We start from the raw sequence: 23892 nt of genomic DNA on the forward strand, positions 1-23892 counted from the left end.
AAACACGTCGCTGCTCACAAGCGCCACAAATACTTACCTTTTCTACGGTGTACCTTTTTAAAACCAGCATAATTCAACCAACATACACACACGTACACACACGTACATCAGACTCCTTGTTGCTGGTGATGCTGAACCTAAAACACTCAGACATTCAGGCAGACAGTTTGGGAAAAAAGGATCAAAATGGATTGAGCGGAGCAGACGTCAGCTTACTATTCCATGCATTGTTGTTCAAACCTCGCGCCTACATTACCCACAATGCAATTTGACCACCGACAGGTTGTTCAGGTCTTCAACCGACGCTGACTCAAGTGACATCACACTCGGCATGTTCCAAACTTCTTCATCTTAACGTCTCCAAGCTCCAAAAGCTGCTCGACGAGTTCATCTGTGTTTCAGCTGAACGTGATGAAGATGAAGTGGATTATTCTGATGAAGAGTTTCTGCAGCTCAGCAGGATGAATGTTGAACCGCTGACACGCTATCAGCTAAATGTCATGCAAACGGAGAGATAGTGGATTTAAATACAGCGGCGATAGCGGACCTCCTTCCTGCCTTCGTCTCCTCTCCTCACTGCCTCGCTCCTCCGTCTCGCTGGCAGCCTCATGTTGTCGCTTCGGGCTTCGGTCGGCTCATAAAAAGAGAAACCGGTCGGCCGTTTCTCAGTGTTGTTGTCGGTCGGAGTGAAATATCAGCAGCCGACTGTCTGCTGAGCGGGAAAACACTCAAGCACGCATTCATGAACACAAGGCTTCACGTACACTTACAGCACTAAAGCTAAAGCTACGCTAATCAATACGTTTATATTGGGTTAACCCCTTCATGTGTTAAAGCTGCATTCTCTCTAGTGTCCACCAGGGGGCGACTCCTCTGGTTGTATAGAAGTCTATAGAAAATGACTCTACTTCTCTCTTGATTTATTCCCTCAGTAAACATTGTAAACATGAGTTTATGTCTCAATCTCTAGTTTCAAGTCTTCTTCAATACAGCATGATGTTCATTTAGTACATTATGGTCCATTTAGAGTCACACAGACCATAAAGCAGGGGATGCTTTAGGGCGGGGCTACAGTGATTGACAGGTCTCTCTCGAGGAGTTTGAAGTGTTTTTGTCTTAAACCTTTAACTCTTTCACAGTGAATGGAAGTTAATTGTATCATTTTGCTTCCTAAAAATGTTTGATTCATCGTTCAGTTGTAATTAGCTCCGACCCTCTAGAGTCACTTCTGGTTCAAAAAAACCAAGATGGCGACGACTAAAATGCCAAAATGACAACATCCAAAAAACCAAGATGGTGACGGAAAAAAACGTCTGTCCAAACTGCCGAACTCTTCTTCTTCTTCTTCCTGTTTTTATATGGAACCACAGAAATGATATTCATTCATGAAGATGCTGTGCTGACATGTTCTCACACACACTTAGACAAACACACACTCAGACACACACACAAACACACTCAGACACACACACACACACACAGTATATTGTGTGTGATCTGCTTCTCTCTCCTGACAGAAACACGGATTATGTAATTGATTTAACGTCTAATTTAATCTGTGAGGACACAGTATCAGGATAAAACATCTGCGATTCAGACCTCCAGTCTCTGTGGTTCTCTGTGGTTCTCTGTTGTTCTATGTGGTTCTCTGTGGTTCTCTGTTCTATGTTGTTCTCTCTTGTTCTCTGTTCTCTGTTGTTCTATGTTGTTCTATGTGGTTCTCTGTTGTTCTCTGTTGTTCTCTGTTCTATGTTGTTCTCTCTTGTTCTCTGTGGTTCTCTGTTCTCTGTTGTTCTATGTGGTTCTCTGTTCTCTGTGGTTCTCTGTTGTTCTCTGTTCTATGTTGTTCTCTCTTGTTCTATGTGGTTCTCTGTGGTTCTCTGTTCTCTGTTGTTCTATGTGGTTCTCTGTGGTTCTCTGTTCTATGTTGTTCTCTCTTGTTCTATGTGGTTCTCTGTTCTCTGTTCTCTGTTGTTCTCTGTTCTATGTGGTTCTCTGTTCTTCTCTGTGGTTCTCGGTTCTCTGTTATATGTTGTTCTCTGTGGTTCACTGTGGTTCTCTGTTGTTCTCTGTTCTATGTGGTTCTCTGTTGTTCTCTGTGGTTCACTGTTCTCTGTTGTTCACTGTTGTTCTCTGTTGTTCTCTGTGGTTCTCTGTTCTATGTTGTCCTCTGTTGTTCTCTGTGGTTCTCTGTTCTCTGTTGTTCTATGTGGTTCTCTGTTGTTGTCTGTGGTTCTCTGTTGTTCTATGTGGTCCTCTGTTGTTCTATGTGGTTCTCTCTTGTTCTCTGTGGTTCTCTGTGGTTCTCTCTTGTTCTCTGTTGTCTCTTTGTCTCACAGAGTGAAACACAGCAGCATCTCCTGGTGCTTTGTTTCTTTGTGCAGAAGAAGCAGCTCATTGATTGATATTCTTCTTCTTCTCTCTCTTTACTTGCAGCTCGAGGCCACGTCTGTCCATCTCCGTGGAAACTCCAGACAGAGCGCCGTGCAGAGAGGAGACGAAGAGGAAGAGGAAGCTGGCCGCTTTGGGATCTGATCCCATGCCCTGCAGGAGGAGAGAAGCAGCGTGGAGACTTGATTAGAATGGGGTGAGTTTAGAGGATCGGACAGAACGCTGATGAGGATTTGCTTCCAAACCTGATCTCTGCAACCCGACGCTGAGCGTTAGATAACCTGTAACCTCAGCCGGGGAGGAGGAGACACGCTGGTGGAAGGAACGACGCAATAAAAGCATCGCGTCAGACATCAACTCCTTTTGAGCGTTTCTTTAAAATGAGTTGCTTTTATTGTGAAACATTATCCAAAGATACGTCAAAGTTAAAACCAAGATGGCGACTGTTAGAAACCAAGATGGCGACTGCCCAATTGAACATGGCGACGGCTGAAAAACCAAGATGGCGACGGTCAAAATGTCAAACTCAAGGCTTCAAAAACCCACAAACCAAAGGGTGACCCCAAAAACATTGAAGGTTTCTTTTCTTAATGAGATGCTTTTATTGTGACACTTTACCCAAAGTTACGTCAAAGCTGCATTCTCTCTAGTGACCACCAGGGGGCGACTCCTCTGGTTGTATAGAAGTCTATAGAAAATGACTCTACTTCTCTCTTGATTTATTACCTCAGTAAACATTGTAAACATGAGTTTATGTCTCAGTCTCTAGTTTCAAGTCTTCTTCAATACAGCATGATGTTCATTTAGTACATTATGGTCCATTTAGAGTCACACAGACCATAAAGCAGGGGATGCTTTAGGGCGGGGCTACTGTGATTGACAGGTCGACACCAGAGACGTAGACGGTGTCTCTATGTCACTCCTCCTCAGTCCATGTATGGTCACTTCCTGTTCACAGAGATTTTCTTGCAGCTAAACTGATTGATTTATCATCGTAATATTGTTCATAATCAGATACGTTTGCCCTGCTGCCCTAAATCAACATTGTATTCTTCTCTTCTTGCTTTGTAGAGACATTCATTAAACACAACAGCAGCTGTGAGTGAAGCGCTCGTGCTGCTGATTAACTCTCTTTCTCCTTCTTCCCTCCAAACATGTGAGGAATGGAGATTGATCCATTACTGCTGAAGCTCTGTGGACGAAGGCCTCGTTCGTGCTCCGGCATCAGGGAGCGTTCTTTGAGTCCGGAGATGATTTGGGTTTTATTATTCAGCTGATGCGTCGAGGAGGAGCTCGTGTTTCATAACGCTGCAGACGGAATGAGAGCGCCATGCTGTACTCATCACAGAGCTGCTCTCTGCTAATCTACTACTACTGTCTGACGAGTCAGGAGGAGAAGACGAGCAGTTATCTTCATTACCGTCCCCTCGGCTCAGCGTCACGCTCATTTCCTGTCTCTGTGTCTCTGTATCCGTCTCTCAATCTCGTGTTTTAATAGCCTGACAAGCAGAGCAATAATCCCTCTTATTATTCTTTCTGCAGAGCAAGAAAGAAACTGAAAGAGAAAAGCCTGAGGGGGAAGACAGGGAGCCATTTATATCAAATGAATGTGATTATTCTGGTTCAGAGACACCATCTCCGGGTCCAGAGCCGAGACCGGAGACCTCTGACTAATCTGTGTCACGTGGCCGAGACATAAAGTATGAGAGTACAATACATTAATAGATAAGAGCGAGCTGGGTTTAACACACAGACCATCAAACAACATCAACAAAAGGACGCTGGAGACGCTGCTGCCGGGAGCTGAGCGCTGCTCCTCCCTCCGGAGCTCCGGATCTGGGTCTGTCCACGGTGGACCGGTCTCTGCTGGAGGATCTGGGTCTGTCCACGGTGGACCGGTCTCTGCTGGAGGATCTGGGTCTGTCCACGGTGGACCTGTCTCTGCTGGAGGATCTGGGTCTGTCCACGGTGGACCGGTCTCTGTTGGAGGATCTGGGTCTGTCCACGGTGGACCTGTCTCTGCTGGAGGATCTGGGTCTGTCCACGGTGGACCGGTCTCTGCTGGAGGATCTGGGTCTGTCCACGGTGGACCGGTCTCTGCTGGAGGATCTGGGTCTGTCCACGGTGGACCGGTCTCTGCTGGAGGATCTGGGTCTGTCCACGGTGGGCCGGTCTCTGTTGGAGGATCTGGGTCTGTCCACGGTGGACCGGTCTCTGCTGGAGGATCTGGGTCTGTCCACGGTGGACCGGTCTCTGCTGGAAGATCTGGGTCTGTACACGGTGGACCGGTCTCTGCTGGAGGATCTGGGTCTGTCCACGGTGGACCGGTCTCTGCTGGAGGATCTGGGTCTGTCCACGGTGGACCGGTCTCTGCTGGAGGATCTGGGTCTGTCCACGGTGGACCGGTCTCTGCTGGAGTCTGAGCTGAAGGAGGTTCTGGTGAACCTGCATGAGTTCATCTGGTTTCACCAGAATCCGACCCGGTGGCTCCGATGACGAGCATCAAGAACAACTCTATAGAAACAGACCATCTTCTCTCTGATGGTCTCTGTGCTGATGGAGGTCTGATAGAGGATCAGGACTACACTGAGACTGGTTGATATAGAGGATCAGGACTACACTGAGACTGGTTCATATAGAGGATCAGGACTACACTGAGACTGGTTGATATAGAGGATCAGGACTACACTGAGACTGGTTCATATAGAGGATCAGGACTACACTGAGACTGGTTCATAGAGGATCAGGACTACACTGAGACTGGTTCATGGTGATGTAGCAGACAGAATTAGGTGATGTGGTCCTAACATGTTTCCTCCTGGTGGTCTCTGCAGGCTGCAGGAGTCTGAGGTCCGTCTGCTCCGCCTACAGCCATGTCAGACGTGAAGCCTCCTCCACCATGTGACTCCTCCTCCGCCTCCTCCACCACCGCCTCCGCCGGCTCTCCTGCCGGCTGTGCCTCCCCCCTCCGCCTCGTCACAGACATGGAGCCCTGCATCGCCGGCCTCCCGTTGCCCCCCGACCCCCTGTCCTCCTTCCACCGACACAGACCCAGCCTCCCTCACTACCCGGGCCTCCAGGGGCCCCACTTCCCGCTCATTTCCAGGTGCAACAGCAGCACCCTGCTCTCCAACCTGGGGCTGAGGTACTGCTCCGGCAGGCAGGGCCCTCTGGGTCCAGGTCCAGCCCCGGGCCCCTGCGGCTACGCAGGAAGCTACAGGCCCTACAGGAGCATGGAGAACCTGAACTGGAACGCCGTGGCGGATCCTGGCCCGTGTGCGTACGGCGCCGCCCCTTACAGGAGTATGGACAGCGAGTTTATTTTACGCTACACCTCCACCAGCCACTGGTATGATGGGCCCCCGGATGGATCCATGATGGGGGCCCCTGGACTGGTCCCCAACCAAGAGAGCCTGGTGTTTTACCCTCGACACGTGCTGCCCAGAAAGGACCTGCCGCTTTTCCCCCAGCTGCTGTTTCCGGGCGGCGTCGACGAATGGGATGCGAGGAAGGGCCTGAGGGAGAAGCTCCGCCTCCAGAGCGCCAGGTCGTCCGCGGAGCACCTGAAGCACCTCCCGCTGCGGCCTCTGGCGACCCCTCTGGCTGCCGCGTCCAGGCCGCCGAGCTCCACGCGCATCACCAGCCCCGAGGAGATCAAGCAGGAGGTCCTGAGGCGCCTGCAGCTCCGGCGGCAGAACAGCAGCCCCAACCTGGCTCTCCACTGCTCCCCGTCCAGCCCGGAGGTGGTGAAGACGTCCTACACAACGGACAACATCGCAGGGACCAGGAGGAGATCGGAGTCTGCGTCCGAGCGCCGCAGACCTCCCGTGGGACGCCTCCACATCCCCACGTTCGAGGAGTTTAAAAGGATGAGGCAGAAGGAGGGAGACCAGGAGTCCACAGCCGGTTCTGTGAGAGCTGGAAGGTCTGAAGGAGCAGGAGCATCAGGCGTCAAGAGTCCTCCTGGTGGAGGAAACAGAAAAAAGGACTCGGAGGAGGTGCATGGAGAGCCGAGGAGCACCACATACACTCCCATCTGCACGGGCCCGAGGAGGAGGAGCAGTCTGGAACCGGCCGGGTCGGTTCCCTTCCCGCCCGGCAGGGAGAACTGGGGTCGGCCCTCCAGCTGCTGCCCGGCGCTCCTCCCGGAGGGGACGGACCTGTCCAGCTACGGCGCCAAGATCTCCAAGATGAAGGACGGCCTCATCGGGTCGGCTCTGGACCTCATCAAGAAGAGGTGAGTGTCAACAAGTATTCTGGCTCCTTAGACCAGCTGCTATAATCAAACAACAATAGAGATCATTACTGATCAATAACTAGCCTGATGATCAATAACCTGTGTGTGTGTGTGTGTGTGTGTGTGTGTGTGTGTGTGTGTGTGTGTGTGTGTGTGTGTGGGGTTAGGGTGTTAACGTCCGTTTATGTGTCTAATTGCTGTCCTCCTGAGGAGGGGAGGCATTGATTTGGGTGTTTGAGGGGTAAAAGGAGGAGGAGGAGGAGGAGGAGGAGGAGAGTATAGAGGAAAGCACAGCAGGAAGCAGAGGCATGTGAGCTGAAGAGGAGGAGGAAGGAGAGGAGGGATGAGTGACAGAGATGCTGTAAGGAGGAGAGAGCTCTGCCAGAATTACAATTTCAACCAATTTTCCTCATTTTCTTTCCTCCCCCCTCCCTCCTCCTCCTCCCCTCCCCCCCTCCCTCCCCTCCCTCCCTCTCCTCCTCCTCCAGCTGCAGTGCAGAGATCTCCTCTGAGGCCCCCGTCAGGCTGTCAGGTGACCAGGACGGAGGCCGTGACGACATCACCGCCGCCCCCCCGGCCGATTGGCAGCCCTCCGCCGTTGCCATGGCAACGTCGGCAACGGCCTGCAGAGCCGAGGCTGACGACGACGACGAGACGCCTGCAGGAGGAGGAGGAGGAGGAGGAGGAGGAGGAAGAGAAGGAGGAACAGAGGAAGCAGGAGAATGCGTAAGGATTTCTATTTCATTTTATTTCCTTTTTTTGTTTTTCTTTCATGTCTTTAACGTGTCGTCTGGTTTTTCCTTCGTTGCTTTCGCGGTAGAACCACAAAAGATCTGTGTGGTGTTCAAGGATGACTGCGACACACACACACACACACACACACACACACACACTCTGATGCAGAGGTATTTGTGGAGACAGGACCGATCGTCTGAAGGATGCCGTGAGAGGAGCCGGTAGAAACAGAATGGAGGCGCATCTCGCCCGCATGCTGCAGAGACTGTAGGTTCGCTTCTCGTCCTTTTCTTGTGTTTGGGAGTCTGTCGCTGCATTCTCTGCATTCCCAAAGCAACGCTGTTGTGCAATTTGATAATTGAGAGCAACATGAATTATTCTCCTTCATTTTTCACCTGGTGTGCTGCAGGCTGTGAATCATGTTCAGTCTGGTGACCAGAGATCTCTGTGGAGGTCATCTGTCTGTGCAGCCGATGATCGTCAGTGGGTGTTTGGGGGGGGGGGGGTAACGGTGACATGAAAACTCCTCATCGTCATCGCTCACCTCCTCTGGGAGGTCTGCCCCTCTTCTTCTCCTGTCTGATTGACACACCTGTCCTTCCTCCGGTAGCACGCTGGTCTGGGCTGCCGGCGCTCCAGCTCGGACGCCGCCTACGAGCTGGCTGAGACGGTGAGGGCGCAGCGAGAGTGCCGTCTGCGGCCTCACTACAGCGACCCCATGCCGGCCGACGCCTCCAAGCGCAAACAGCTGGAGATGAAGATCGCGGCGGCCGCACGACTCCACGGACACCGGCGAGACCGGGACCGGGACAGCGGTGAGTTCAGGGAACTCTGTGAAGCATCACACTCTAATTTCACTTTCTGGAGACGCTGACGATGAAACGGAAGCTACGAGGTTTTGTTATAAAACTAGAAAGGATCCAGTGAGCAGATCATCTCATGTCCCACAATGCATTTCTCTTGTAGAAACAGGAAATGTTTTCAGGATTCAAATGTGCATCAAAACACAGAAAGTCTCAATTAAATTGAAGTTGAAACACTTAAATCTAATCAGTCTTTTTATCTGAAGCATCTTATTTTGGAATTACAGAATAAACTTAAGAATTTTGAAGTTTATGTCAAGTAGGAACCGAAGAAGAACGTGGAACCCGTTTATAAGACAACATGGCCGAGCCAAATGTTTCATTCACCAAATGTGGTGCAGATTGTTTTTCAGGAGTGAAGTGTTGACTGTGAACCAGCTGTTCAGGTCGTTCTGTCCTGAAGCACCACATCCAGGATGGAACGAGTTGTTTCCACACCTCCAGTTTGCTTTCTGTTAGAACCCCCATGTCAGCGCTGAGATAACCCTGATGACGTCATCAGGCGTGACAGAAGGATTGATGTTTACAGGCTTGTCCGTCCGTCCCTTTCGCAACATCTCCATACCAGCTGAGGGGGATTCATTCAAAACGTCCACCTGGACTCAAAGAAGAAGGGATTATATGTTGGAGGTCGAGTGTCACTGAAGTGATGACATTGAGGACAGAGCTGGATGTAAAGTGACACTGAAACATTAAAACCAGGAGTCAAGAGGTAATTCTAGTGTTGAGACTACAAAGCTCCTTCGAAAGCACAAAATACTTCAAACAACCTGAACCACAGCTTCTCCACGAGACAATGATGGAACTGGTGCAGTGTCCCTTTAAGTGTCCTGTTAAGATACAAAAACACAACTGACTGGGCAGAGATAGTAGACGACGTCACATTGTGCATCTCCATGTGAGTAAATGAATTCAGACGTGATCACTTCCTTCTGTAACTACATCCAGACGTCCAAGTCCTCGTCACGTCTCCCTCGAACCTTCAGGAACATCACCGTGAATTGTAAAATGAGCCTCAGACTGAGAGTCCCGTCTTTAACATGTATTACGTCTGTTTGTGTTGTCGTGCTTGGCACCCAGCCGTGCCCTCCTCCTCCGAACACGATGATTCTGTGTTCAGTGTCCTTGTTGCTCTTAAGATAGAAACACTCAGACTCGACTTAAGGGGAGTGTGTGAGCACGAATGCACCTGACCATCCTCCATCTCTCTCCAGCTCCAGCAGCCCTTCGTGGTCGCTCTGAGCCACCCGGCGAGGAGCGCCAGGCCGGTCTGGGCGTGACGCGGACCGGGCAGCACCGCTGGAGCACCATCAGCAGCCTGAGCGTGGACAGCGGCGTGATGGGCCTCAGCGACGAGCGGGAGGAGGAGGACAGCAAGCCTCGCCGGTACCGCCGGTTCCGGGGATCCGAGGTGGAGCGGGTGGACAGCGGCATCGGACCCGGTCTGTCCCGCACCTGGAAGAGACCGTCGGCCTCCCTCCGAGCCTGGGAGGCCCAGAGACCCTGTCCGGACTGCGGGCTCAGGGACGGCGCCTCCAAAGAGCGAGGGGAGCGCATGTGTGAACGTTGCTCCAAGCTGCGCACCGAGCGTAAGGAAGCCATCCTGGAGTTCCTGAACACCGAGTCGAGCTACGGCGAGGACCTGCGGATCATCAAGGACGAGTTCTACAGTCCGATGCAGAGCGCCGGGCTGCTGACGGCAGAGCACCTCGTCGTGGTCTTCAGCAACGTGCAGGAGCTCATTGACGTCAACGACCGCTTCACTGAACACCTGCAGGACAGCGTCGACCAGGCCTTCGACCAGGTGACCACACACGGGAAGACTATTGGGGCTTCAACGACGTGCTCCTGTTTTTAGAGGTCTTAAAGCTCTCGTTGGTAATGTTGAAAAAACAGCAAGAACGCTGGATTTAAAAAAATGATCCACCATGAAAACTCAGGACAGAGTTCTAAAGTTTTCTCCAATCAAAGTAGCTAGCAGCACTAGCTGAAATCAGCTAAATCTAGAAAGGGAGACAGGTGAACAGGTAGGTAGGTAGACAGGTTGGTAGACAGGTTGGTAGACAGGTTGGTAGACAGACATGTTGGTAGACAGACATGTTGGTAGACAGGTAGGTAGACAGATTGATAGACAGGTTGGTAGACAGGTTGGTAGACAGGTAGGTAGACAGGTTGGTAGACAGATTGGTAGACAGGTTGGTAGACAGGTTGGTAGACAGGTAGGTAGACAGGTTGGTAGACAGGTAGGTAGACAGGTTGGTAGACAGGTTGGTAGACAGATTGGTAGACAGGTTGGTAGACAGATTGATAGACAGGTTGGTAGACAGGTTGGTAGACAGGTAGGTAGACAGGTTGGTAGACAGATTGGTAGACAGGTTGGTAGACAGGTAGGTAGACAGATTGGTAGACAGGTTGGTAGACAGGTTGGTAGACAGGTAGGTAGACAGGTTGGTAGACAGATTGGTAGACAGGTTGGTAGACAGGTTGGTAGACAGGTAGGTAGACAGGTTGGTAGACAGATTGGTAGACAGGTTGGTAGACAGATTGATAGACAGGTTGGTAGACAGGTTGGTAGACAGGTTGGTAGACAGGTAGGTAGACAGGTTGGTAGACAGATTGGTAGACAGGTTGGTAGACAGGTTGATAGACAGGTTGGTAGACAGGTTGGTAGACAGGTAGGTAGACAGGTTGGTAGACAGATTGATAGACAGGTTGGTAGACAGGTTGGTAGACAGGTAGGTAGACAGGTTGGTAGACAGATTGGTAGACAGGTTGGTAGACAGGTAGGTAGACAGGTTGGTAGACAGATTGGTAGACAGGTTGGTAGACAGGTAGGTAGACAGGTTGGTAGACAGGTAGGTAGACAGGTTGGTAGACAGATTGGTAGACAGGTTGGTAGACAGGTAGGTAGACAGGTTGGTAGACAGATTGGTAGACAGGTTGGTAGACAGATTGATAGACAGGTTGGTAGACAGGTTGGTAGACAGGTTGGTAGACAGGTAGGTAGACAGGTTGGTAGACAGATTGGTAGACAGGTTGGTAGACAGGTTGGTAGACAGGTAGGTAGACAGATTGGTAGACAGGTTGGTAGACAGGTTGGTAGACAGGTAGGTAGACAGGTTGGTAGACAGATTGGTAGACAGGTTGGTAGACAGGTTGGTAGACAGGTTGGTAGACAGGTAGGTAGACAGGTTGGTAGACAGGTAGGTAGACAGGTTGGTAGACAGGTTGGTAGACAGGTAGGTAGACAGGTTGGTAGACAGGTTGGTAGACAGGTTAGTAGGTAGACAGGTTGGTAGACAGATTGGTAGGGAGACAGGTAGACAAGTAGGTGGACAGGAAGGTAGACAGACAGGTAGATTGGTAGACATAACTTACTATAATTCATATTCTTATATTGAAGATTTCACACAAATATCTAATCGGATAACATGATGCAGTGATGACACCTGACTGGTTGGTGGAGGCAGTAATTCTAGTTTGAGTCAGAAAGAAGATCCTGAAACCGTCTCTTTTCTGGTCTGGTAGTCGATGTCATTGGGATTAGTGAAGTATAATTTAACTTCTGAGACCTAGTGAGGACTCTGCTGCAGCGACCATCATTTCTCCATTTCCATCCAGAAACTGACAATAATCGCGAGGAAAAGTCTTGCAACACACAGTTCATCCAATGCACCCTTTGCAATATGTTGATCACGATTTTGTTTCATCATGCCTGCTGCGTCACTGTTACCTGAAAGCTTTAAGATACAATAATGGACAAAGACCAATTGTTTCCCAGCACATTGAGCATTTCCTCTGGTGTGGTTTGACCTCAGGGAGATGAAGATCTGCTCACGGTGTACATCGGAGAGATCTTTCTGGAGTTCGTCAACATGCTGCCGGCCTTCCAGACCTACTGCCTGCAGCAGTCCACCTCGGTCAACATGCTCAACGCGCTGGAGAAGGAGAAAGAGCTGCTCAGGTAGATTCCTCTTCCTGTTAGTGTGTGTGTGGTGTAAAGTTCATGCCACGGCTGGTTTCTGTATTTCTTAATTGAAGAGACAGCCGATATCACTTATTCAGAAGGTCTATTTCGAGAGAAGAGCTGCTATGATTAATATTGTTAGACAGATGGTCATGAGTCCGTCCGTCCTGTGATTAACCTCCGGTTCTGCCGAATGAAGCCGATGCTTCACGTGTTAAAGCTGCATTCTCTCTCCTGGCCATCAGGGGGCGACTCCTCTGGTTGTATAGAAGTCTATGCGAAAATAACAAACTCAAGGTTTCAAAACGCAAACCAATGGGTGACGCCACGATGACTACGTCTTATATACAGTCTGGTTATTCCCAGTAATCATCTTTTTAAAGTATTCCTCCACTTTCAACATAATTATTTCTCTGGTTCTGTCTCCTCAGAATCTTCCTGGACGTTTCCCAGAATGACAACACGGCACTGCGGCGCATGAACTTGCGCTCCTTCCTCATGGCGCCCCTCCAGCGGGTCACCAAATACCCGCTGCTGCTGAGCCGCATCATCAAGGTCACTCCAGAGTGCCACCCGGACTACGCGCGTCTCCGCGAGGCCAAGAGTCGGGTGGAATCCCATCTGGAGCACATCAACATGAAGACCAAGCAGGAGGGGAACGGCGTCACCTGGTCCCTGCGCTCGTTCCGCCGCGACAACCGCAAAAACCGGGAGGTCATCAACATCGAGATGCGAGAGGTGTCGATGAAAACCGTGGGCTGGGCCAGAGAAAACACGCGGTTCGTCATGGAGGGACCCCTCCAGCTGTCCCAGCCAGCGGACGGTCAGTGGGTGAAGAAGGGCAGCAAGGCCCTCAAGTTCCAGAACGTCCAGAGTCTGCTGATGGTGAGGATACAGCGAGCCGGCGAAGCCCCGGGACAGGGCGCCGACGTGGGGGCTCAGGGAGACGGTGGCGGGGACAGCATTCGAGACGGAGTTCTGGTTCTGATCAAGGACAAAAGCAGCGGGAAGTTCACTGTGCTCAGAGAGCCCATCCGCCTGGGGAATTGTGTGGTGTCCACGGATCCGGACTGCGAGGACACGTTCGAGGTGCTCGACATCCGGCGGGAGGCTTTCGTTTTTCGCGCCTCGGACAAATCCCGCACGCAGCAGTGGTTCCATCAGATTAAGAGATACTCTCGAGACTTGGGCACCTGGAGGAAAAGACGCAATGCTTTGCCCAACATCATGATCAACACACACCAGACCCGCTCCTGAGACTCACCTGTCACACTGTAAATAACCTGCAAAACTAAGCTGGCAACGAGAAGCATTTCTGAGTGACGCTGCTGTTAAAACCATAGAAGTAGAGTGGACGTAGAACGGACAATCACATTCAAATCAACGCAGCGGACATTTGTTATGTGTACCGTTGTAGCGGGCTACATTGGTAAAAACTAAACAGACTAACGGCAAGTCGCAGACTCACTCCGGTGAGGTTTTGTAGTAACGACTAAAACGGATAACGCTATGAAGCGTAGAGAGTAAAAGTTAACTTTATGCTTCATCCACACACTCTGGTCACAGCGAAGTAAAGCTAATTTCTGTAACCAGAAAAAGACAAGCTAGCTAGTTAACTAGCGTACAGCTGGCTAGTAAGCGAGCTAGCTTGCTAATTCCAGCATGCTTTAATGCTACGCTGGTTACAGAAAATGATCCGAGTGATATTAGGGTCCAACGTTTCCTCCGCCTCACTCCCAAACGCCCCGGAGATGGACAAGCTAACGTTTCCTAGCTAACTAATCAGCCGTCCGTCTACGGCCCCACTGATGTGTGTTGTCACCATGACAACAATCGCCATTTTCCTTTGAACCACGAAAAAAGACTTTAATGTCCGTTCTGCTCCTATTCTATTTCTATGATTTAAAATATTTCTCTCCTGAGACAAAGATACAGCACTTTTTTTTCTTACAAAGCTATAAGTGCGCCATACTGTCATGAAGTTACGTACGAAGACCGAAGTCGTATTAAAGATTCCTGGACAACCAAAAAAAAAACTTGGGCCGAGCTCGTCGGCCTTGATTGTAAAAGACTCGTTTGGAGACGAAGAGCTGTGTCTCAGTATAAACGGTGTGTCTGTTGAAGAGCATGACTGAAACATGGCTGACTGCAAAAGAAAAAGAGAAATTGTATTGAAATTCATTTCTTTTTATACGAGACTGCGGCGTTTGGTCGGTCCAGATGCTTGTTCAGTGGTTTCTGTTTGCTGTCACTGCCCTCTGCTGGACGCTGGCGGTGCAGCAACCTTCACTGCCACAGACGCAGTCGAGCCGACTTCCTGTTATCACTGTGTTTAAAATAAGAAGCCCACACGACAGCAATAATCTCTGCCAGCTCCAACACACGTAGCTACCGTACACGCATTTCATTTCCCAGAATTCCATGCGGAAGATTCAATCAACGCTTCCCGACAACGAAGGAATCGGGAGTTCAGATAATCGTATCGTGCCGTGAAAGCACGTTTGCAGTCGACCTCCTTTAACTGTAGCATCACGTCACACAGGTGAAAGTCCAACGTGACAGTTTCCTCCTCAGTGTGTGTTGAGTGCGGAGTTTTTCAACCTCTGGTTCGGGAGCTCATGTGGGGTCGCACAGAGCGGACCATGGGACAGAAGTCATGATACCTTTGATTGATTTTATAAGGCTGCAACAAACGGTTTGGGATTCATCGGATTGATGTTTGATCTGCAAAATGTCTCCGAGAACGTAAGAAAAGTTTTCTGTTTGGTTTTGTTCGACTAAAAGTCCAAAATCCAGTAATTTAATTTACGACAAAGCAACATTTGAGGTAAACAATTATCTAAATTGTTTCAATCAACAAACCTGTCGTTTAAAACAAAGAATTAAATAATTTAGACTATTTCTATAGAATGCGTCTTCACGTGACTCTGACCCTGTAACACATGAAATCTCTGCGTCTGCTGGTTTAAGGTTAAAGGTTAAAAGACTCCGTTACTTGAGCTCCTGACAAAGCGTCGGCGCTGAACCGCGTCACGTGACGCGGCGCTGCTGTGCCTTGGTACTGTGACCGTCGGTCTCCAGACAGACCGGACTCACATCAATATGATCACATGTTCCAGCTCTTACTTCAGTGTGCTGTTATTATTTATGAAGGTGTTATTTTATTTGAATGCACTTTATTATGATTCTCTGCTGGTTGAACTTGATTCTTCCTCTAAAGTCAGCCGCTCATCAAACCGGGAGTTTGAGAAGAAGCAGCAGATCAGCGACTCACGAACGGTTTCTCTTTGTTCTCATCTGCATTGTGGAAGACCTGCTGTATCATCTCTCCCCGGACGTCAGATATTGTGAATTATATTAATACCATTTAAACACGACCTTGTTTGTAGTGCAATTCACTCATTTGTTTTATAAAGTTGCAAAATAAAGAATGCAGCACGTTCACACGAGTCTGTTCGCTGTTTAACAGACAGATTATTAAAATGTCTCGTTGTTCTCACTGATGCGTCTTCATTTCTTTGTTCTGCTGCTGGAGCCTCATTTATTAAAAGGTATTCTGTGAACGCAGGTTTGGAGCGAATCGTCATATCAAAGTCAGAAATCATCAAAATCTGGTTTGAATGCTGGAAACGTATTTATTGGATTGTTGGAATATTTCCTTCACAAATGAGGCTCCTGAGTTTCTCTTTAACAACAGAGTCCAAAGCAAAGACACCGCCGGCGACTCAGCGGAGAACCAACATGTCGAACAAACACAGAAGGAATCTGAGGCAGAACAGAGTTATGATGCAACATCGATATCATGAGATCCAACAAGAAGCCGCTCAGTCATCAAAACACACCGAGCTTATAAAAAACAAACGGCAACGAACTCGAACAGACCGTCGCTCGCTCGCCGGGCTGCCGAGCCGCGGGTTCGATCCCCGGCTCCGCGCTACTCGTCCCCGCCGGCCTCGGCCTCCTTGGCGAGCCCGCGGATGGACAGGTCGTACACCACCTCCTCGATCTTCTTCACGTCGTACTTCAGGCCGTCGTACCGCTTCCTCAGCGGGTCGTTCTTCAGGTTGAGCAGCCGGAAGCCCGAGTCCAGCTCGTTGATGAAGTTGGAGATGCGGAGCGGCCGGGTGTAGTCGCCCGCCGTCACGCTGTTCACCGCCAACCGCGACTGGACCGAGACACGGGAGATCGTTCAAAATCACCGCTGAGCGTCAGAGTCCATCAACAGACGACTCGTTCAACATAAGACACGAGAAATGAAGGACGAACTCACCAGCTCACTGGCCATGATGAGCACACCTGCCAGGTAGTCCTCCACGTCCAGGTGGAAGCCTTTCTCTCGCACCACCTCGACTGAAGAAGAGGAGGAACAAGAAGAAGAGTGAAGCCTCGTTCCCCAGGAACAGTCACTGAACTGGTGTTACAGCTACACCGTGATGCCTTCAGGCTCTGCTCAGTGAACACAGTACTGCCTGAAGGTACACTATGACGTCATCATGATGTGTTCACATGGCATCTGTAAAATGTAGTGTTGGTGATTTTTCTTTTTACTTACTGCTGAGTATTTTGGCGACTTCCTCCCGGACCACCAGGGTTTCTGTCTCCAGATAAACCACGAAGGCGGCGAGGAAGGCCAGGCGCTGCAGCACGAAGCGCCAATGCTCATGGAACCTGAAGAACACACGTAGTTCTCTGCACTTCATCATTTCATCCCAGTTGTTTTGTCTATTATTCATCTTTGTTAAAGATATACGTGTGTATGCTGAGACAACATGTTGTGTAGTTTGACCACGTGTGTTTTAAATACAAAGACTTCAAAAAGGTTCAAGTATTAAATCTCCTTCAGAGTGAATCACGTCTCACACGGACACATCTTTGACCAAAGGAGTGTTAAACTGCTGCAGAGCAGAGCAGATGGTGGAGACACAGAGTTCAGTAAAACAACACACTGACACACACACATCTATATCTGTGTGTGTGTCTGTTCATGTAGCTGTGCCGCGTTAAAGAGTATTCCTTCATTTGTAAACGGCAGAAAACATTTGCTAGAGGAAGTAAACACGTCAGATCAGGAAGGAAGTGAAGTGTGAAATGAAGTGTTGGCGTCTGAGTGCAGCAGGTGGAACTGTATGACCCGTGTTCGTGTTCATGGCATTATTACCTGTAGTACTGCTCCACAGGGAACTTTGTTTTCAGGTCGCCGAGCTGCGTGCGGACCGTGCAGAACAACTCCCGAGCTTTGGCACATTTACTGGGAACTACACAAGAGAAGAAGAAGATTACTTCAGGAGACGGACGATGACTCTGAGACGACGTCACTGAGTTCAGCGCTCACTCTCTTTGAAGCCGGACGGCTGGTGGACACTTTGGAGGACCGTCAGGATCTCTCTGGCCGTCTGCTCCAACGTCTGGACCACTTTACGGATATCCTGCAACAGAGAGCAGATGAAGTGCGTTTAAATAGTAATATTAATAACGTGTCTGTTTAACAGAATGAACTCATAATCTAAAGACGTGTCACACGTTTAAAGGATCATAACACATTCATCTATAAAGTCTTTGTGTTATATTTATATTTGTCCTGTTTGGCAATGAAACTGATGCTGGAATCCGAATCAAGTCAACGTAATTATTTTATGACTTTTTATTGTCATTTAGATTCATATTTTGTATTTTGATGGAATAAAAATTGAGTCAAACTATTTAGAGTGAAGATCAAAGAGAACACACGTGAACGTTAAGAGCACGTGACTAAAGAGCGACACGCGTCAGATAACGAAGTCTTAATTCAACATGTTGTTAAATGAAGTCCGGCGTCACATCTCAGCGCCACATGGCGACTTTAACGCGCGTTAATAACAGTAGAACAGACAGCAGAGCGTCACGTCATTCTACTTTAAGGGAACGTAACAGAACGAAGTGACGTCGTGCAGCTCGTTGTCGTACTCGACCATTTAGAGCGCAGCTGGCTGCGTGCAGCAGACAACAGTTAGCCGCTAGTTAGCCGCTAAGCTAACGGTCTCTGGAGCGCTAACGCTGTTCGCAGCCTCGCGGCTCATTCGTACCTCTCGGACGTCCTGGTCGGCGCTCAGGAAGCCCTGAATGTAGCTGAACATCTCGGTCACAGACATGCTGGGGATCCGTGCAGCAGCTAGCTAGGCTAAGCTAATTTAGAAAAAGAACGTGCACGAGAACCGCTCCGCGCTGCTTCGTGTGGCGCGTAGAGATGAGGTCATGCTGCTGTCGCCAATGTTTGTGGTGCTGAAGAAAATATATTTATGTATTTATTGCATGTATTAAAACAGGAAAGGTATCATAAATAATAACAAAATAATAATAATTCACTTTACATTTGTCTGGAAAAATGTGGTGTTTGTTTAAAATAAACAAACAAATACAAGATAAATATTTTTATAATAGCATTTTATTCATAAATGTAAATGTTACAATCAATAACATATGTTGTTTTTCTGAAAGCTGTTGAGAGCAACATGTGAATTATTCAGTCTATAATCTCTATAACAACATTAATATAATTCATTCATTATCTTTTTTTTATATTACTAAATTGAACGCTTGCACCAAACGTATTTACACAAACTAATCTTTAACAAAGAGACACGTGATTTCATAAGACTGCTAATAGTATTTACACAACACATCATTTTAAAGTGTTGATTCAAACAGTTGTGAATAAATACAATTTTCATCAGTTTATGAAGTCCAAACATCTGAATTCAGCTCTCCTCCTCCAGTGTCTAATAGCTTCATGGTGGATCATCACAGAGTAAGTTCAGCAGATCACCTCAGAAGTGAGCAGTGAGCAGTGATCAGTATCTGACTGGTTTAGGAATCAATAATTATGAGTTATGATGGAGTTTGATGGATTGAAGTGAGGAAAGCTTCTCTTCAAACAGCAGCAGAGACGTGTTGCTTCTCTGCTCTGATAACGTTCAGGACGTTATTGGTTCATCTTATTGTTTAAAGGTGACCCTGCATGTGTTTTAAAGCTGCTGTGTGAACACTTTTTTTTCCCATGATCCTTTGGGGCTCCGGCGAGGTGAGGACTCGTCGCCCTCTCTCAGTGCCAGCTCGACTGGCTTTAATCCTGCGAGGCGTACCTGGCAGATCGCTGTGGCTCCGTAGCGGCCTGTAATCCATAAGCAGGCCACCAGCAGCCGGCCAATCACAGCCGAGCATCTCAACTCTGCTTGAACAGAAGCTGAACTTTGTCACTGAGGTCCTTCAGCAGCAGTGTGATTCCTTCTGCTTTCATCTTCATCGTCTTCTCCTCTTGTAATCTCAGCTGTGAGTCACTGCAACTAAACCACTCAGTTATGTTTGATACAAACATTGTGCTTGTGCTTAAAATTAGAGCGTACAGAAAATGAATATTACTATCGTTACTTCACGACAACTCAACACTTTGGTTTGTTTCACATTTCCTCTCCTGAGTCATGTATTCATCTCAGGGAGCTGATGTAATCATACATAATGATAATAATACATCACTAAATTGGTCGTTTTCTATCCTCATTGGCTGCTGACTCCTCTTAAAGGGCCGGTAGTCATTAAAGCGCTGCCAGACTTAAAGCTACAGTCTGTTGATGATCCATGAAGAACCGGAGCGTCTGCAGATTCATTCCAGAGCTGAAGGTTCTGATCCACTGAAGTTGGACTACGAGGTACGACATGAACTGAAGGTCTTCACTGTGAAGGAGTTCTTGTTACTCTTCTTCATCTTCCTCTTCTTCCTCCTCTTGAACCTGAACCATGATGACATACTGAGCCAGCTATCTTTAGTCCTAACTCAGGTTTTTCGGTCCAATCAGCTCCCTGGTAAAAATCACGTTCCTCCTCCTCTTCCTCCTCCTCTTCCTCCTCCTCTTCCTCCTCCTCTTCCTTCCTCCTCCTCCTCCAGGGTCACAGGTCAGGTGGTGTGAATGGAGAGCCTGGTCGGTCTCCGTCAGTGAGGATTAGGTTGAGAGGCGGAGGCCTCATCATGGTTCCTTGAGGAAGGAGCAGAGGTACTGTGCACGTGAACATGCACAGTATCAGTACCTCTGCTCCACTGAATATACTTTATTAAATAATATATTATAATAATTATTCTCATATCTTCCAATCGAACATACAGAGCCACAAGATGCTGAGTTAGCAGGATTTTATAGGAGTGCCATAAAAATAAAAGAAATCAGTGAAATAATAATGAAATAAATGTGGAAATATAAAGAAGAATAAATAAAATAGAAAACAATTAAAATGACAAATTAAAGAGCAATAAATAAATGGAATCAAAAATGGAAATATTAAGACTAACAAACTAATTATAATGATAAGCGTTTTCATTTATTTCTGTATATATTGAATAATATATTTTCAAAAATAAATATTTTTTTTAAAGAAATATATTCTGTATATTTAAAAAATGTAGATCAGTTCATTCTCTTAATGTGATTTATGTGTTGTTCTTATCGCTATAACAAGATGTGTGGAGTCGGTTTAATGACGGCGAGCCTCGAGTCGAGTCCTCGTTAGACAAAGACACCAGTCGTGTTCTCTTCTTCATGGAAAGAATGTCAGCAGTTTATTGAGACGTCTGAGTGTCTAATTCAGAGGAAACGCGGGACAAGCCGTCATCAAGTCCTCTTCTTATTTAACTTACAGTATTACAGTGACGGAGACTAAAGCTTAAAGCAGGACTCACACGCAACACTGCGTCATAACTTCATCAGAATAAAGATTTCAAATCAAATTCACATTCAACGATTTATTGCAACAATGAGTTCACAATCAGTCCACCAGGTGAGGCAGTCAGGTGACGACACGTCTATATCTATAGACCTGTATCTATCTATCTATATCATCTATATCCATATAATATCTGTATGATCTATATCATATCTATATGATCTACATATATATGATCTACATAATATCTATATGATCTATATCTATATAATATCTATATGATCTATATCTATATGATCTATATAATATCTCTATGATCTATATCTATATGATCTATATAGATATGATCTATATAATATCTATATGATCTATATCTATATAATATCTATATCTATATGATCTATATAATATCTCTATGATCTATATCTATATGATCTATATCTATATGATCTATATAGATATGATCTATATAATATCTATATGATCTATATCTATATAATATCTATATCTATATGATCTATATAATATCTATATGATCTATATCTATATGAGCTATATAATATCTATATGATATCTATATGATCTATATCTATATAATATCTATATCTATATGATCTATATCTATATAATATATATCTGTGTAATATCTATATGATATCTATATGATCTATATCTGAGGTTTATTCGTTTCTTGCAGGTTTTTAATAAACTATTTCTGGGATCAGTGCAGAATGATCTCCTTGTTCTCCTGGAGGAGACGGGAAACTCATTATCACATGAATGCGTTTCCTCTATAAAGTATTCATAACTTCTAGTGTCTCCAGAATTAGAGCACACAGAACTCACACGCTTGTGAGCGCGTGTGTCCCGGTCTGGGATTTGCTGGTCGGGGAGCCTGGCTCTCACGGCCCCGAGGAGGGAGGCAGGAATCCCGGACGAGTGGTACGGACATCTCCGACGGAGACCGAGAGCCCGGCTCGCTTTAAACACGTCTTATGACTAGAGACCGGCTCAGAGAGACACCACCGCGGGACCGGACCAGAGACCTGCACCCGGGGACAGAGAGAGGACCAGAGACCAGACAAGAGGACCGAACCAGAGACCAGACAAGAGGACCGAACCAGAGACCAGACAAGAGGACCGAACCAGAGACCAGACAAGAGGACCGAACCAGAGACCAGACAAGAGGACCGAACCAGAGACCAGAGACCAGACAAGAGGACCGAACCAGAGACCAGACAAGAGGACCGAACCAGAGACCAGACAAGAGGACCGAACCAGAGATCAGAGACCAGACAAGAGGACCGAACCAGAGACCAGACAAGAGGACCGAACCAGAGACCAGACAAGAGGACCGAACCAGAGATCAGAGACCAGACAAGAGGACCGAACCAGAGACCAGACAAGAGGACCGAACCAGAGACCAGAGACCAGACAAGAGGACCGAACCAGAGACCAGACAAGAGGACCGAACCAGAGATCAGAGACCAGACAAGAGGACCGAACCAGAGCCCAGAGGACCGTGGTAGACCGTCCAGGGACCAACAGGCTGGATGGTTGGTGTCGGTCTGAGAGAACAGCTGGAGACACGACCTCACCTGTCCACAGGTAGGACCACCTATGACATCATCACAGTAATATGTCACCTGAGACAGAAACAACAGGAAGACGTTATGAGGAATAAAGGAAGTAATTTTAATAAACTACACTCATGTTTTTGTATTCTGATCATTTACTAAAGTAAAAGGAGAAAAACGGAGGAGAAGTACACTAGAAATACACGTTTATGCTAATTATGCAGAAAGGTCAGTGAGTGTTATTGTTATATTATGTTTATAGTTTATGATTATAATCAGTGGTGTATAATGTGTAACGAAGTACATTTACTCCAATACTGAAGTACAAGTTTAAGGTACTTATACTTAAATATGTCATTGTTCTGCTACTTTATATTTCTCCACGACATCTTAGAGGTAAACATTGTACTTCTTACTGTTCTGCTTTTATTTAATAACTTTAGACATTTTACAGAATTAAAATAATAATCAATAATTATGACATTAAAACAAAAAGTATGTTATTCTGCAGAATGTTTACTTTGGTATACTTGTAAAGTATATTGTGATGCTACTGTTGTGCTTTTTACAGTAATACTTTATAATACGTTAGTCAATCGACTTACACTGAACGGATTTAACCTGATATGAATATTACTGCTGCAGATATATCATGTTTATTCATAATTTCTATTATAAATTTCAACTGAAACATATATATATTAAATATGTGAACTAAATGTGAACCTGGTTATACAGGATCTCGTTTGACTCCCTCTCCTTGTCTTAGTCCTGCAGGATCTAGTTTGACTCCCTCTCCTTGTCTTAGTCCTGCAGGATCTAGTTTGACTCCCTCTCCTTGTCTCAGTCCTGCAGGATCTAGTTTGACTCCCTCTCCTTGTCTCAGTCCTGCAGGATCTAGTTTGACTCCCTCTCCTTGTCTCAGTCCTGCAGGATCTCGTTTGACTCCCTCTCCTTGTCTCAGTCCTGCAGGATCTCGTTTGACTCCCTCTCCTTGTCTTAGTCCTGCAGGATCTAGTTTGACTCCCTCTCCTTGTCTCAGTCCTGCAGGATCTAGTTTGACTCCCTCTCCTTGTCTCAGTCCTGCAGGATCTAGTTTGACTCCCTCTCCTTGTCTCAGTCCTGCAGGATCTAGTTTGACTCCCTCTCCTTGTCTCAGTCCTGCAGGATCTCGTTTGACTCCCTCTCCTTGTCTTAGTCCTGCAGGATCTCGTTTGACTCCCTCTCCTTGTCTTAGTCCTGCAGGATCTAGTTTGACTCCCTCTCCTTGTCTTAGTCCTGCAGGATCTCGTTTGACTCCCTCTCCTTGTCTCAGTCCTGCAGGATCTCGTTTGACTCCCTCTCCTTGTCTTTGTCCTGCAGGATCTAGTTTGACTCCCTCTCCTTGTCTTTGTCCTGCAGGATCTAGTTTGACTCCCTCTCCTTGTCTTTGTC

General features: G+C 47.3%; 2 protein-coding genes across 2 annotated transcripts; one reads left to right on the forward strand and one right to left on the reverse strand.

Moving 5' to 3' along the window:
* Nucleotides 1–5264: 5264 nt before the first annotated feature.
* arhgef49 (Rho guanine nucleotide exchange factor 49) lies at nucleotides 5265–14444 on the forward strand (the record flags this gene model as incomplete). The annotated part of the gene is made up of 6 exons (XM_079277286.1): nucleotides 5265–6628; nucleotides 7117–7288; nucleotides 7974–8178; nucleotides 9447–10030; nucleotides 12045–12190; nucleotides 12625–14444. The coding sequence occupies 6 exons, from the start codon at nucleotides 5265–5267 to the stop codon at nucleotides 13448–13450; spliced, it is 3297 nt and encodes a 1098-aa protein (XP_079133412.1). The 3' UTR covers nucleotides 13451–14444.
* A 1364-nt stretch (nucleotides 14445–15808) lies between these two features.
* tsn (translin) lies at nucleotides 15809–18416 on the reverse strand. The gene is made up of 6 exons (XM_079277674.1): nucleotides 18256–18416; nucleotides 17526–17619; nucleotides 17352–17448; nucleotides 16746–16861; nucleotides 16464–16543; nucleotides 15809–16358 (listed from the first exon to the last, which is right to left on the reverse strand). The coding sequence occupies exons 1-6, from the start codon at nucleotides 18319–18321 to the stop codon at nucleotides 16128–16130; spliced, it is 684 nt and encodes a 227-aa protein (XP_079133800.1). The 5' UTR covers nucleotides 18322–18416; the 3' UTR covers nucleotides 15809–16127.
* Between the last annotated feature and the right edge of the window lie 5476 nt (nucleotides 18417–23892).

This window comes from Melanostigma gelatinosum, assembly GCF_949748355.1.
Source record: "Melanostigma gelatinosum genome assembly, chromosome: 10".
NCBI classification, from domain to species: domain Eukaryota; kingdom Metazoa; phylum Chordata; class Actinopteri; order Perciformes; family Zoarcidae; genus Melanostigma; species Melanostigma gelatinosum.